The sequence below is a fragment of the Solea solea genome, chromosome 13 (genome assembly GCF_958295425.1).
Source record: "Solea solea chromosome 13, fSolSol10.1, whole genome shotgun sequence".
Lineage (NCBI taxonomy): Eukaryota > Metazoa > Chordata > Actinopteri > Pleuronectiformes > Soleidae > Solea > Solea solea.
Genome location: NC_081146.1, coordinates 19,421,149 through 19,436,688, shown reverse-complemented (window position 1 = coordinate 19,436,688; position 15,540 = coordinate 19,421,149). Strand labels below are relative to the sequence as shown.

Sequence of the window (15,540 nt, the reverse complement as noted above, 5' to 3'; positions counted from 1 at the left end):
ACAATGCTTCTGATATTTTGGGTATTCCATCTTTAATAGTCTGTTCATATAACATTGACAAATATTCAAATTCATTAAAACATTAAGAAGCAAATCATTTTTTTCAGGTTTATTGAATAGCCCTCTGTTAATATTGTACACATTTTTACATATCTACTAAAATATAATTTAAAAACCATAAGGAGGAGCATCTGGAATGTGTAATTATTGCCTTTTGGCCACTGACATGTTAGCCTGAACTGAGATGTTTAATTAATGCAGTACAAATTAAACAGAAATCAGGTAGTCTTCAGTTTTTATGACACAAATATTGAAATTGGTTGACGTCTAACCTAACATGAAGAAAACATAGTATATGCACCTGGTTTAAATTAATATGCATATTTCTTGGTCATTCAATGAGTAGATCAAAACCGAATGAATGTCTCATCAGGGATATCTGCACGCTCTCCAAAATGTAAGCAACCAAGGCACACACCTCATTAAGATGCTCTTTCTCTACTGTGAATTCTTGTGCATGGCTGACCTGCTGCAAAGATGAATGTGCAGTTTTCTCACATTAGTAACCAAGATATGGTACGTGTATAAAAACAAACAGGAGCATCCGAGTCACAAGGTTCCACATGGTATTTTGTTTTCCATTTTTCCACATAGTATTTTCTTGTAAAATGTTGTCAGCAGATGCAGATTCTATGTGACACAAGTATTTTGTCATGTAAACCTATTTCTTTTTCAGAAGTAATTTGCTACATATGGTCACGATAAAACCGTTTTAAGTTACTTTATCTAATAGTTTTGTTGCTGCTGTACGGACCATGTCCTGTATCTTAGTAGCAACTTGTTCCAGTGCTTGGTATTTCTGAGCTGATGGGGTCAAGGACTAGATTACATTTGAGCAAAGTTCTGGGAACATGAACTTGTCCTGAGCAAACACTACAGTGTGTCATCTTACATAACTTTGTACGCTTGACCCCATTTATCACGTGAGTGAAGGGTCCACAGTCTCCAGCGGACTGCCTGTGGTACAAAGGGAAATCTACATAGCAAAATGTTCCAGAGACAAAAAAACTTATCCTGTCATTTAAATACATGGTGATAATTTACAGTACAGATCAGTAGAGCGAATGTTGTCCCAGTTCCATTGTATTGTTCTGGGACATGTAAAGCTTCCTGCCTTTGTTTACTCAGTTCTTGTGCAGTGGTTTGCATAGATCCAAGAGTTGTAGTGGTGCAGCAGCTCATGCAACAGGGAACAGGGCCAGCTGGGTCACTTGTATTTGTTGGCGAGGTTCTGAACATCGTTCTTGGTGAACTCTGTGCTCTCGACGCTAGACAGATGCTCAAACAGATGAGTCATGTGTCGACGCTTGTCCTTCTCCATCAGCATTAGTGCAATCTGCAGAAAACGGCACATTGTTATTTATGACAAAAGCCCCAGCTGCTGGGAACAAACATAAATGTTTGGATGGGAAGTAAAACATTGTCTTACCGAGAACCTGTCAGCCGTATGCAGGTGGTTGAGGTGCTGGTAGACCAGGTTGGTGTCTTTTTCCAGGAGGTGGGAGTCCAGCGCCTGCACGATGAAGCTTAAGGTGTGTCCGTCCAGCTGGGTGCTCAGGTACTGTGGAAGCATCTCTGGGGCCGTGGAGGCCAGCAGGTTGGAGCAGGCCGCCGTGTTTCCGGTAACAAAAGCTGCGTTCAGAGCCTGGCCGAACTCCAAACTGCAAGTTGGATGGAAGTTGATGGTGGTGTCCTGTCCTCTGCAGCTGCCTGCTGAGTTAGGAACAGCCACGGGCTCTTCATCATCATCAACCTGAGGAAGATCAGCAAAGGGGTTTTAAAGAGGGACACGTTCATGCAGCATCAAAATGAAGACAGCAAGCACGTGTGGAAATCCAGCAGTTACCTCAGGTTTGTGTCTGATATGATACTGACATCACAATACCTACAGAGTCTCACAGATATCGATGTTATCCCAATAGAATCTTTTGCCTCTTTATAATTATTTATTTTCTCAAACTCAAACAATGCTCCAACTACATGGCAGACATTGGCAGCTATCACTCACGTTTCCAGAGTTTAGTGAAATATGTCATATTTAGGGTCATATCAGTTTTTACGTTTCTCTTTTGACAGACAAAATCAGATCCAGCGTTTTTCAGCTGGTATCGGACCAATACTGATACCAAGTATCATATCGTACAATCTCCTGCTGCACCTTTTGTACGTGAACAACAAACTCCAGTTCAACACACACACACTACCTCTGTGATGGGAACCGTCTTCCTGGGCTTGCTTCGTGAGTCATTAGCCAGACTCTCTCTGAGTAGCACTGTGACCTCCTCAAGCTCCTTCTCGGCCTCCTGCACATTGGGGTCCTGCTGCAGCACCTCCTGCAGATCAGTGCTGCACGCAAGGTAGTCCTGTAAGATGCGGAGGAAACACAGCGCCAATTATTTTAAAAGTAATTTATATGGCACTTAAACACACCCTTGATGGCATACAGATGCATCATCAGCTGCCATTTTAAAAGGGCCATGTCACCTTTAAGGTGTTTATTGGCATAAGTATTTCAATTGCCTTAAAATAGAATGTGTTAAGTTATCATAGCCTCAGAGTAGAGCAGGGCTATTCAATTACAAACACAGTTTTTCAAACCGAGAAATTTAGCTGGGCCAGACATTTTCCACAGCCAGTAAGGAGCTGATGATGGCAAATTTAAAACCAGCACAAATGGATGTAGGGCACAGTAAAAAAATATATATGTTTTTTTAAGAGAATCTGAGGCACTAGCAAAAATGTTTTCCCACTTTAACATAATAAACATTTTGTTCAAACCGATGTCCTTCACATACTTCAAAACATTAGAAAAAGGAATGGAGAGTGTCTACATCCTTTTTGGTATGCAAAGGCCACCATAGTTTCCTGGCACACTTGGAAAAGAGAGGGGTGAGCGAAGGAGTCCTCACTATCTGACGTCAGTAATTCTCACACATTTAAATGAACACATTCCCTTGTGGCGTTTTGTCGTTAAAATAACATACAACTCTGTTCACCTTAAGGCCTTTAAAGGCCAGAGCTCGTCTGTAGAAGGCTTTCTTATTGGTTGGTTCCAGTTTCAGTGCTGCGTCACAGTCCAGTTTGGCCTCAGTAAACTTGTCCAGCTTCAAGTAGCAGAGGGCTCTGCATGAACACACACACACACACACACACACAGAATGTTGATACATTTGACTACATAAAGACAAACTACATATTTGTGAAATTAGCTCTGACAGATGCTTGTTGTCTCTTTGTATTTGTCTCTCAATACTTTGTATTTGGTTCTGGTGAGTTGCCTTCCGTTGAAAGACAACTCACCATACCACTGAGCCACCATGGCTCAAACTTACTCCTCACTTTTTTCCTACTTTTACTTCTAAAACTTAGGTAGAGTCTTTTACTTGTGTGATATTATAAAAAGTGACTTAAAACTTCTACCAAAGTCATTTTCTGTGAAGATACTTTTACTCAAGTATTGCTTTACTGGTACTGGTAGATGTAGCAAACAGCTGGTAGCTCTGGTGCGACCTGACATACACACTCAAACACAAACAACACAATAGGAAACATTTCATCATCGTCACAGTTTCCTCGGCGATATGATCAACATTCTATTCAATCGCTCAGAAGATGGATGGAGCGTGTGAGCAGCGGGTGACAAAGAATGCAGTCAGACCTGACGCCTGCATGAACCTCGCTGTATGATAACACGTGTGATAGTGGCAACAGGAGAAGTTGTGAGAGACAAAGAGCTGAGGTAGGCAGCTGTTTCCTGAGCCCTGGTCGTTCTGTCCTTACCAACAATAGATCCTAATTTACTACCAGTGACAGACTGACGACTGGCTGGGATTTGCTACTGAGCTGAATGCATCTCCTGACAGAGGACAGCTGCGGACACTTTATCGGTCTGATGCAATTCAATTAAAAAAAAAACAACAACTCCATACTGAGTGTTTTCTAACATCTCTGACTCACAAGGAGACAAATCACGAGAGGAAGAAGAGCAGCACGAAAGCGGAACAGAAAGTGAAAGAAACCACAAACCTGTTGGTGTAGACAGCACACTCCTCTGGCTTGAGTTTAAGGCATTCACTGTACTTTCCCACTGCTTCCTGGTGTTGGCCCTTCTTCACAAATTCATTCCCCTCTTGCTTCAGAGCTGAGAAACGAACTTCTGCTTTCCTTTCTGAAAGAACAAGTTAAGTGGTGATTGTTTATTATTGCTTGTTCACAGCGTTGTAATGGAACAAAGCACAACTACTTTGTTACTGTACTTAAGTACAAAATTCACGTATCGGTACTTTACTTTGTTATTTATTTAACTAGCAACTTTGGTAATGGTCTGTATTTATACAGAGTTTTTCTAATCTTGATGAGCTGCTTTACACTACCCTTTTGCCATTCACCCATTCACAAGTTATGTGTCTTGCTCAAGGACATGTATAGACAAGCAGAGCCAGGGATTGAACCTCACAACCTTGCTCTTTTGTTGTGTTGCATCCCTTATCACAAGGTGGCAGCAGCAGCAAGCATTTTGGTGCTTTTCCACTATGTATTCCCGCCTTGCCTCGCCTTGACTCAGCATCACAGTTTGGGTGGTTATCCATTACAATATAGTACCTCCTCAACGTGGGCGGAGTCGTCACAGCACAGCTGCATGAAACTGCTGTTTTACATGCAATACACTAAAACTAGTAACTAGTAAAGCTAAGTTATTTCCGATGTCCTGAATCATTAGAATCATCCATTCATCCAATTTCTACCGCTTTATCCTCCACAGGAGGGTCACAGGGGGTGATGTGCCAATCTCAGCTGACATAGGGTGATAGGCAGAGTACACCGTGGACAGTTTTGTCATTATAATCCGTTAACTAAAAAGATTAGTTCAGTACTTCCGGCATGACCAGAGCACAGACGCCATCTGACAAAGTCACTAAACTGAAATACAGTGGCAGGGCTTGTGATTCGATTGCCAGCTTTCAGCAGTGCTGTTGCTAAATACATCAGGCTCCTCTGTTAAATATTGAGATTTTTAACAGCCTTTTTGCTCATGCCTCTTCCTGTGACGGCACTCTGACCAATCAGTGCACAGCAGTCTGATAACGTCACGCATAGTATTTGCTCAGCTTGCTTGGAAACAGTACCAGGTGAGTCAAGTCGTGCTGGGACCATGTAGTGGAAAAGCATCATTTAATTTGTGATGTGAAACCTGTCATTTAAGAGATTTCCTGAATGCATCTTTTTAGTTTCTCCTCTAAGCTCAAAATGCCGTAAACCCCTGCATTATTTACTTCTGCTCTCATGTGCTGGAGTTAAGAATTCTCAAATATCTGGTGAATAATCCCATTTAATATTCTTATAGCATTGTTGCTTGAAATGCAGACACCCCCCTGAACAGGCCCTCCCTTTAACTTCTTAGAAAACCTGACATGAGGAAATACACCAGCCCTCTGTGCTGTTCAACTTGAGGGTTTAAACCCTTCAAAAATAATGCTGTGCCAGCTAGAGCTGCTGCAGGAATGATAGTCGAGTCGGCGATCAATCACAGCGAGGACTAATCAATCTGCTGCGAGTGAGTGTCTTCAGGGAGAAAAACTGTGCCAGCAGGTCCATTCTTTCATTACATTTTCAGAATAATTGCTGCAACCTTGGGAATTAAGAAACTGCATAGTAATGTTTTCTTAACATCCTTATGCTACACTATCTTGATTATCTACAAATAGTCTACTGTCACCAGCAGAGTAGAGGAGAGGACCACCTCTTTGTGGAGTTAGGGTTCATGATTGGATAGAGTAATGTGGGAAACTGACCAAACTCTCTCGATCAGTGAAATCACATTTACTTTTACAAAGCTTGTCCCCTTGATAAAGAGCCACGTTGCACAAAGGAACAGCATGGAATGCTGGATGTCCTTCAGGGTTGCTCTTTATTTTTCCTTTGTGACATTTATTGGCCAGCTACACTGAGTCATGCTGGAATGCCTATTTATGTAGGTGACGCGGCTGTCGGTGTAAATAGCCACATCATTTCACGCATTCGTCTTCCACACGTCTGACTTGTGAAAAAACAAGTCAGGCTTGGTGAAAACGAGGCTCATGTGACATTCAGGGATAATCAGATGTGGCTAATGAAGGAATACAGGCTCTCATTCATGTATTTCACAATACACAAATACTTCAGACAAGGACGAGGCTTCTTTCCCCTTATGTCACACTTGTGTGCATTAATCCAGAGTTTAAGAGATCAAGATTCACATGTGACTCGACAATTAAGTGTAAGAGCTATGTGTAATCCTGTGTTTCTGTGGATAATGCAGAACAGGATTAAAGTTTTTTCCCCCCTTGAACACACACCTGCATCCCTGGCAGCTTTCTCTGCACGAGCCTGGAGAACTTCTGCACTGGGTTGCTCCTCTCTGCGGTGCTGCTGAGCTGACAGAGGCACCAGCGGAATCTCCGAGAGTTTCTCTCTCCACTCTGGTCCATCCTGCTCAACCAGTAGCCGAGAGATCCTGGATGAGGTCACAGGTCAGTTTACTACAGTTTACTACATACAACATTTATACAAACACAATATACAACACACCATCCTGAATGATGCAGAGAAAACAAGGATTAAAAGGTATAAAGGACTAACACAAGCAGTGTTCAGTTTTGTTGATAAACCACCTAATCATTAAAGCACTTAATCATTAGAGGTTGTATTTTCTGTGAGATTTTGAATCCAGTCCTCAATGGGTTGGTGATTTTGATTTCTATTTATGTATCTTACATGTATGCGATACATTAAAAGAAAAGCTTAAAACAATACAATGAAGGCAAATAGAGCAATAACATCTCCTTATCTTGTTAATGCCTTATCTGAGACACTTCATGTTAAGTGTTACCCAATTGAAATGTGATATGGACAACAAAGACATAGGCTGTGGTCACAATCATTGCAGTAACTGATCACTAATTCTGTAACATTTAGCCAAAAGCTGGCTGTGTCAGTCAGCTTTCACTCAAGACAAGAAAAGACAAGGCACTTTCAGTCTCCCTGTCCTCTGCAGAGACGTGAATAAGGCTAATACCTGTTGACACTGTCGTTTGCTGCCTGCACACTGGTGTCTATCTGCAGGACAGTTTTGTAATCCACGTAGGCCTTTCGGTAGCGCTCCAGGGACTCATAAGCCATGGCCCGGCGGAGGAGGGGCTTAAGTGAGAATGGCTGCAGCTCCAGAGCTCTGGTTGGTATAAATAGACAGGGTGAGTGACATGAGCAAAAGATCAAGTCTGCAGCTTCCACTGCTGATGTTTGTGTGTGATAGTACTGCCAATATATGTGCACTATAACTGTAAAATACATTCCCGAAAAATACTGCAGTATGTATAAGGGTGCTTCAATTCTATTTTTATAGTAATTTAATTGTATGATTGTCATGTGTACACATTTTATAGCTTTTCTTTATTTCTTTATTGCTTTATCTTTGTTCTTACCACCCTTTTTGTTACTGCTGACTGCTGATAGAAGAATCTATCTACACTTCTATCTATCTATCTGCTAAATAGCAAACTATCTATGCTTAACAGCTAACTAGCCAGCTAACTAACAATCTAGCTATGCTAACTATCTATCTTTCTATCTACGCTAACTAGCCAGCTAACTAACAATTTATCTATGCTAAATAAATAAATAACTAACAATCTATCTATGCTTAATAGCTATCTATCTATCTATCTATCTATCTATCTATCTATCCCTGTTTGACTTAGAAACTGAATTTAAAAGGAGTTGAGTTGAAATCCCTGACAACACACCCCAACAGCACAAATCTCCTGGTAACATGAGAGTTAATGATAGGGATTTTCAATGTGAGACACACAGTGTTGTGAAATCTGAGTCGACGCCCACAGCAAACATGACTAGTCACTTGTTTTTGCTGCATGTAGGAAATAAGAAAAAAGAAAAGGTCTCACGTTGTGGCGTCCTGAATGCAGTCATGACTGCTGCCGTTCTTCAGGGAGCACGCTGCTCTGTTAGAATACAGGACACATAGATCCTGCGGACTGTCAATCCCTGCACACAGTGAGACAAATGTAAACACAAAATGAGTAGGAAACTCATTTCCCTCTGGAACTGTGTCTCAAAGTCATAGTCTAAAATAGCTTATATGTGTGTATTAATAATTAATAAGGTATGATGTGGTCAGTTTCATCACCTGACACCAAAGATCTATAGAAACATGGGCGTTGTGTTGTAAATATTTTGACCTAGATTATGTTGTTTCTGTTATTGATGTGTTCCTGTAATGCTGAAATAACGCCTTTGTTTGCACCATTGCCTGACGCATGAATTAACCTGTCCTTGCATGTCCGACGGATAAATGCAGTCATACATTTGTGTGATGAGTGCTGTGCATGTTTTCAGCTATATAAATGCTACTTGTTTGGTTTGACTTCAAACACACAGTTTGAGCAGTTTGTGGCACCATGTGTTCACACATTCTCCATCGCTGTAGGCTCAGTCTGTACAACGCAGACTGAGCAACATTGTTTTTCATTATGTTTACTAAACATATCAGCTAAGAATGTCATGTCATCAGATTATGTATATGACAGTGTGGCGGTGATGACGATGACAATGATGGCAGCGGCACGTAGACATGGCTGTGACGACCTGCTGAAGTTCAAACCAAGAATTAGAATAGGGATGAAAGGTTATGTAAGGGATTTAAGGTTATGCCACTGCGAGACATTACATGGAAAACAAACCACGGCTCAGCAACCTCCCTTAAATGTATTGGTATCGACAAAAGTGTCCAATGCAAGGGGAGAAACTAATGAAAGAGCCGTTAAAAAGGGAGCAATTCTGGAATTACATTATAAAGCATTGTAGACCTTTTGGTGTTTAAAGTCACTTTGAACATGGCATGGTTCTAATTGCTTCACAAACTGCTGATCTACTGGGATTTTTCACCCACAACCCTCTCTAAAATCTACAGAGACTGGTCTCAAAAAGAGACAAATACCAACGTCAGAGGAGAAGGGCCAGACTGGTTTGAAGGGATAAAAAGGCAACAATAATGCAATTAACCACTCGTTACAACCATCTCTGAACACACAACCTGTCAAACCTTGAAGCAGATGGGCTAGAGCAGAAGAAGACTACGCCAGGTGTCACTAGTTTATACACCTGCCACTTAATTAGGACACTGGACATCTAATAAAGTGGCAGACTGTCCATGTGTTGCTTTTTTAATCTGCACTATATCAGGCAGATGATGATGTTGATGATAATGTCAGTGATCTATCACTTTCATTTCCACTTGCATAGTTGACCAGTGAGTAATATCGTGGCAGTCCACTGAGACATGAGACAGTATGTTTGATGGCTGGAGAGCAGCAGCTTCTCCACGTCCATCGATCACTCTCTCTCTCCCTCTCTGTGAAAATTATGGCTGTGTTCCCACAGACTCAATTTCACAGAGAGTGGTTTTGTGGTCATGTGACTGGGGCCGACCTGAGCTGAGAGGCTTAACACCAGGATGAAGCTAAAACTGAAACACTGTTCACATCGACGAGCAGCCAGACATCTTAACTATTCTGTAGCTCTTTTAGAACATTTTCACGAGTGGATAGTATATAGTCATGTGCAGAATATTGTTGTTGCAGGATAGATAGTGTGATTAAAGGGGGGAAAAAGGTAAATAAAGGTACATGCATTATAGTGGCAAAGTAATGAACTTTGATATTGATGAATCTGTTGACTGTAAAACCATAAAGCAGCACATAATCAAAGGTTAGACAGGTGAGGAAACAGCAGTCAGTTCAGTTACACCACAGGCGGTTTGTTTTTTCTTGTCACAACATGTTTACAACAAAACTTGCCACACTGTGTGTTTATGTCTTCACACTAAAGAACAGTCAACATTAAGGACAACATTAACCAACACCATTTTCTCAGCCCTACCTGAGTCGGTGTAGCCTTGAATGGCTTGTGAGTATTTCTCCAGTGCATCGGCGAACTGTCCATTTTTAAACAGCAGGTTTCCTTCATTTTTTAGTCTGGCCAGAGGTGGGGGCAGGGCTCCACATGGGGCATCAAGGTTGACAGTTTCTCCACCTTGAGTTGTCTTCCCACTGCCGCTCTGATCAGTCTGGGATGAAGCTGTGGAGTCCCTCTTGCTTGTTCCATTGGCCACCTTCTCCTTGGACTCATGCGGTGTGACTTTGTACTTGTCTGAGCTGGCTCCTTTGCTCCTCCATTGTCCCGCGTGAGAGCTGCTGGCGTCGCCGTGTGGACCCCTGTCCCCTCTGCTGTGGGGCTTCTTCTGAGCATTACCCATGTCTCCTCTTTCGCCAGGAGCAGCTGAGCTCTCCTCCCCTCCCACAGGCTGGCTAGGTTCAGCCAGAAAGGCTGTAAGGAAGAGAAGAGGAGAGGAAGGAGGGGTGAGCACACCCACCGGAAGAAGTCAGTGGTTACATCAGAGCACAGTGGGGGAGGGTTGGCCACTTCAAAGAGGGTGTTCCAGGAAGCAGCTTAGTAATGATGGGTGGAGGTGGGGTGGAGAACAGCACGCATGTGTAGTAGGCTGTGTCATGTGACTCACTGGGACAAAGGGAGTTTGATAGGAATAAGACTGTCATGCTATTACCAGAAATACTCAAGCTTCCTCAAATGTTTCCTACAAGTATGTCTGTCTGTCTATTTATCTGTCTATCTGTCCGTCTGTCTATCTATCTATCTGTCTGTCTGTCTGTTTCTCTCTCTCTCTCTCTCTCTCTCTCTCTCTCTCTCTCTCTGTCTCCTCAGGCTGGTCATTCCAAATTCCAGGTGCTAAAGCATGGTCTCATTAAGATTTATGCCTCAACTTTGAACTATGATAGACACAAAAGCACATTTGTAACATTTGTTGAGAAAAGTGCTTTCAGTTTGGCTTCACCACACTATTACAATGTTACCAAGCTGTTACATGGACATTACATTAGAAATAAGATGGCAGAACATTATTCATTATTTCCATAACAATAATTACCATGTTATCACTGAACATCATCATCATTTGATAATATTTAGATTCTACAAACTACCATGAACATTAGTATTAATTGATTTTGTTATGCAGACTATCTTAAAGTAGTAAATCAGACGTTAGCTGATGCTTGTTAACATAAATAAATAATAACATAAAGTGTGTGTGTGTGTGGGGGGGGGGGGGCATTTACAGTAACTTTAACCCTCAGCCTAACTGGAGGATAATCTATAAAATAATGACTTTTTCCACTTTTTGAAAAATACTTTTTTCTTTTACTAATTTAGGCTTTGATAAATGTATTGATCAGATTCAACTGTGTAACAAGGCACATATATTCATTTTCATATCGCAAGGCCATTAATTGTCTAATAGCCTAAAAACCTAATGTCTAATTGTCTATAAAGAAGTCAGGAACATTCCGATAATTCATTAATCATTTGGCTAGAAATGTATTTCTTGGTGGGTCTAGGGAAAATATGAATGCTGTATAAATCAGGGATATAAATGTTGAATATGGTGACTTTCAAAAATGTTACCTTGCGCTTGCATATCATTGTTACTATCGTCATTTTCCTCCTCTTCTTCTTGGATGAGGATTCTTTTGCCCTTTCTTTGCTGCTCTGGTTGATTTTCCTCCAGCGTCTCAATTTCAGACAGAAGCGCCTACAAAAAATATATATATATATATATATATATATATATATATATGTAAATAATTTATCAACAGTAACACAAGAAAGAACCATGTTAAAGAAGTAACTAAGTAACTGCATACATTTACTCTGAGTAAATTTTAAACAAGCTACTTTTTTTTACTTTAACTTGAGTACATTTTTAGACCAGTACTTTTACTTGTACTTAAGTAAAAAAGTACTTTTACCTGAGTAGAATATTTCAGTACTCTTTTGTGAAAATGCACTTCAGTGTACTGCATTGAAATGAAAATGCTAGTGTGTGTTTTTGAATGCATTGCAGCAGCTCCAGTGTTTTCTAACACGCTTATACGGTGACATCTAGTGGATAAAGGACTACTTCAGCAGCAAAGTAAATCAAAGTAATCAGCAGCAGGCCTCACTCCTACCACTTACTATGGCTGCAGCATTTTGAGGCTCCTCCATAAGAACCTCCCTCAGGTCATCAGTGGCCAGGTGGAGTTGCCCCATGTGCTTGTGCACAGTGGCGCGACGTAGCAGGGCTGACATTTAAAAACAAACATCACGTGAGTGACAACAGTGCCGTCTTAAATGTCATAAATATGGCCTGCGATCTTTCTGCAGAATTGTACCTTTCACGTTGCGTGGTTCCAGCTCAAGGACACTTTGGCAGTCTGTCATGGCATTGTGCCACTGGTCGAGCTTGATCTGTGCCTGGGCTCTGTTGTTGTATGCAGCCACTGTTGGTGAAAAACAGAGGCTCCTACCAAGGCCAAAAAAATAAGAATTTAAATCCAAGCCAAGTCAGTAAAATTTTTTCAGTCCCTTCTTAAGACATAGCTTTTCCTAAAGTTTTTAAATGTCCAGTGTGTAACATTTAAGAGGGTTTTTTTTTTTTTTAAAGCTTTAGAAAAGGCAATGACCCAACTTTACAGAGGCTGCCCTCTTGCATTGATATGTTTCTACAGCAGACTGAAGAAGCAGTAAGAATAATACGCAAATGAAGAAGAACAACATCCTTTCTGGTATGTGAAGGCCACCGTAACAGCCTTCACATACAGTACGTGGCCTTCACAACTACATACACATAGTTCATGCTTGAGAAAACCTGTCTGGCATAAATAGGTATGTGGATCCAAAGATGGACAGGATTCCAAATGTGTACTTCTTCATGTACACATTATTTCATTTAAGTGTCGGGAATGGCTTCCCATATTTCAGACACAAGTTTGTCAAGGCTTTTTAATATTGCATTTGATGTAGACATTGGATGTGATGCACAAAATATTAAAACACTTCTATTTATCACCTTGATCTCGAAATAAGAGGTGTTCACTTTGACAGGTTGCAGACCCCTGTACTAGATGAATATTTTAAAAAACTGACCTGGAATAGTAAGCGACTGCCTCCTCATGGTCATTGGCTCTGAAAGCTTCGTTGCCTTTGTCCTTCTCACGGTTTGCTAAGAGGAGCCTCTCCTGCTGAGTCAGCACTTTTTTTTAAACAAATACAAGTAGAATATTAGGGCCATTTTAAAAAAAAAAAAAAAAGAGAAAAACAAAACAAAAAACCAGCATAAATTCTGAGAATAAAGTCAGAATTATGAGGAAAAAAAAATCAGAATTGAGAAAAAAAAGTCTGAGAATTATAATTCTGAGATTAAAATTGACTTTTGATTTAGAATTCTGACTTTAATCTCAGAATTCATGCTGTTTTTTTTACTTTCTTTCAAAACATTCTTTCACATGTGGCCCTAATACTCTTCCGTAACACACAGTGCTTTGCAATTGCCACAAAGTAAATATGAAATGTTATTCAAAACACATTACATGAGACATCCACTTCTGTCTTGATTTTAGAGTGTCCTTTGATTTTCACGGCTGGTGAATGATCACTTTGGAGCACATCCCCATCAACCCGCTCACATTCCTTCTCCGCATCAAACCTGGCGGAAACAAAATTATTTTCCAATTATTATTATTTTGCAAAATGATTACCTAGAACTGTGTCACTATTGTAACAGCTGCTATGGCAGCAAGAAGAGAAAAGAAATTACTCACTTGTCCCATTCTTGATAATCACGAGGAAGAACACGTTTTGAAGAATTCCTTTTCTCCTTTGCAGTTGAAGTCTGTGAGGACATATGACTTCATTTAAACTTTTTTTTTATATATTATATATATCTATACTTATACATGTGCATGTCAGGAGCATGAATTAGGACACTGGTTACCTTACTAAGTGAAATGGAGGAAGTGGAACCTCTTATAGATGGTATCTCCTTCATTAGATCATGTGTTGACTGCTGTTGTAGTGACATTTCAGTGTTTTTGGTTTCTTCTTGCCATGTCTGCAGAAAAGAAAACATTTTTGTTATTATATTTCATAAGAAGGGAGACAAGTGTATAGGAAATTGTATTTAAAACTGAAAACGTGGAACGTACCATTAACTCATCAACAATCTGGTTCCATTCATCTTTACCCAGGCTCGCAGATGTTGCCACAGGGTTTGCCTTCCTGAGCACTCGGCTCTTAGGGTTCAGTTTCTCCAAGTGACTCTCACAGAACTCAATCAGATGAGGGTAATAGCCCTCGTCGCCAGACCTTTACACAAAAGAACACAATACATTTATAGATTTCTTAACATTAGTTTGTTCTATCAGGCAGTTAACAACATACAATGTGAGTTGTGCCTCTTCACATATTCAGTGGATTTTACCTCAGAACTTTCAGGATCTTCTCCAGGTATTTCACATCTTTGCATTTCTCAATGTAACCATAGTCCAGGCACTCAACAGGGACGTCCAGTGACTTTGATAACGACTCCCTGTAGTCAGCAGTGGTGGGACAGTTTTCAAAAACATCCATCATGCCTGCAAAAAATGTCTTCTGTTACTATAAGTTCTGTTAATAGGAGCCTTCAATCAGTCAATCAGGATAAAAAGAATTTATGCTGCTTTTTTCCTCATTACTATGTTAAAATGTATAAACAGAGGTTATAAGAATATGCAATATAGAGTGTCTTGTATCCTTTTTTTCAGCACAACCTATTGGGAATTTGATGATTTTTTTTTACTATATAAACACACCTGAGCAAAAAATACTTTTTAATTTAAAATCAAATTTGGAAATATGTCACATTTCAAAGTTTGCTTGGCTTGTTTTTATAAACAAAAATAATATAAAAAAGTTATATTTTGTGACTTCTGCAAGTATCACTATTCCCATTTTTGTGAATGATGACAGATGAAATAATTAAGGCCTCTGAGTGAATGAGGAAAGTTCAAGCGTTTGTGACCTTTGACCCATTTTGACTGACACATTATGTTTTTACATATTTGTTTTGCCAGCACTTTAATTTGTAAAGGTTTGATAAAAAGGTAAAGGTTGACATTTGTGATTTGTGTCCCCTTGTCCTTTTTGCACAACACAAGAAAGAACCCCAACCTTGATGAAAAAGTAACTGAGTAACTTTTACTCTGAGTACATTTTAAACACACTACTTTTTTTACTTTAACTTGAGTACATTTTTAGACCAGTACTTCTACTTGTACTTAAGTAAAATGTTATCAAAGTGGTACTTTTAGTAGAATATCTCAGTGCTGCAGCTCAGTGGAACATTAAACCAGCGGTGACATCACAGATACGTTGATTTAAATTTGAAATAAAACACGTACTTGCTGTTGACAAAAAATGTCTCCTCTTCACTGAACTGTCCGCAACAACTCGACGTTCAGCTAAACACGAAAGACGTAAAACCACACTTTTGTAAAAAAGAAAAGGTGATATCCTTCGGTGCTGCTGCAGTTTGTCGCGTGGGTCCTGTTG

The 15,540-nt window shown here is 40.2% G+C and overlaps 1 protein-coding gene across 2 annotated transcripts; it reads right to left on the bottom strand.

Annotated features, from left to right (window-relative positions):
- Positions 1 to 94: 94 nt before the first annotated feature.
- On the bottom strand, positions 95 to 14,585 carry LOC131471869 (sperm-associated antigen 1-like). 2 transcript variants are annotated; one of them, XM_058648656.1, is made up of 18 exons: positions 14,432 to 14,585; positions 14,157 to 14,316; positions 13,946 to 14,062; positions 13,773 to 13,843; positions 13,542 to 13,657; positions 13,099 to 13,204; positions 12,345 to 12,475; positions 12,148 to 12,254; positions 11,596 to 11,722; positions 9,994 to 10,440; positions 8,001 to 8,100; positions 7,115 to 7,267; positions 6,396 to 6,553; positions 4,087 to 4,228; positions 3,057 to 3,183; positions 2,262 to 2,423; positions 1,490 to 1,813; positions 95 to 1,396 (listed from the first exon to the last, which is right to left on the bottom strand). In XM_058648656.1, exons 1-18 carry the CDS (start codon positions 14,581 to 14,583, stop codon positions 1,268 to 1,270), a joined length of 2,829 nt encoding a protein of 942 aa, XP_058504639.1. In that variant the 5' UTR covers positions 14,584 to 14,585; the 3' UTR covers positions 95 to 1,267. The 2 variants fall into 2 exon arrangements, with proteins under 2 accessions (XP_058504639.1, XP_058504640.1); XM_058648657.1 differs by having other exon boundaries at positions 2,265 to 2,423.
- Between the last annotated feature and the right edge of the window lie 955 nt (positions 14,586 to 15,540).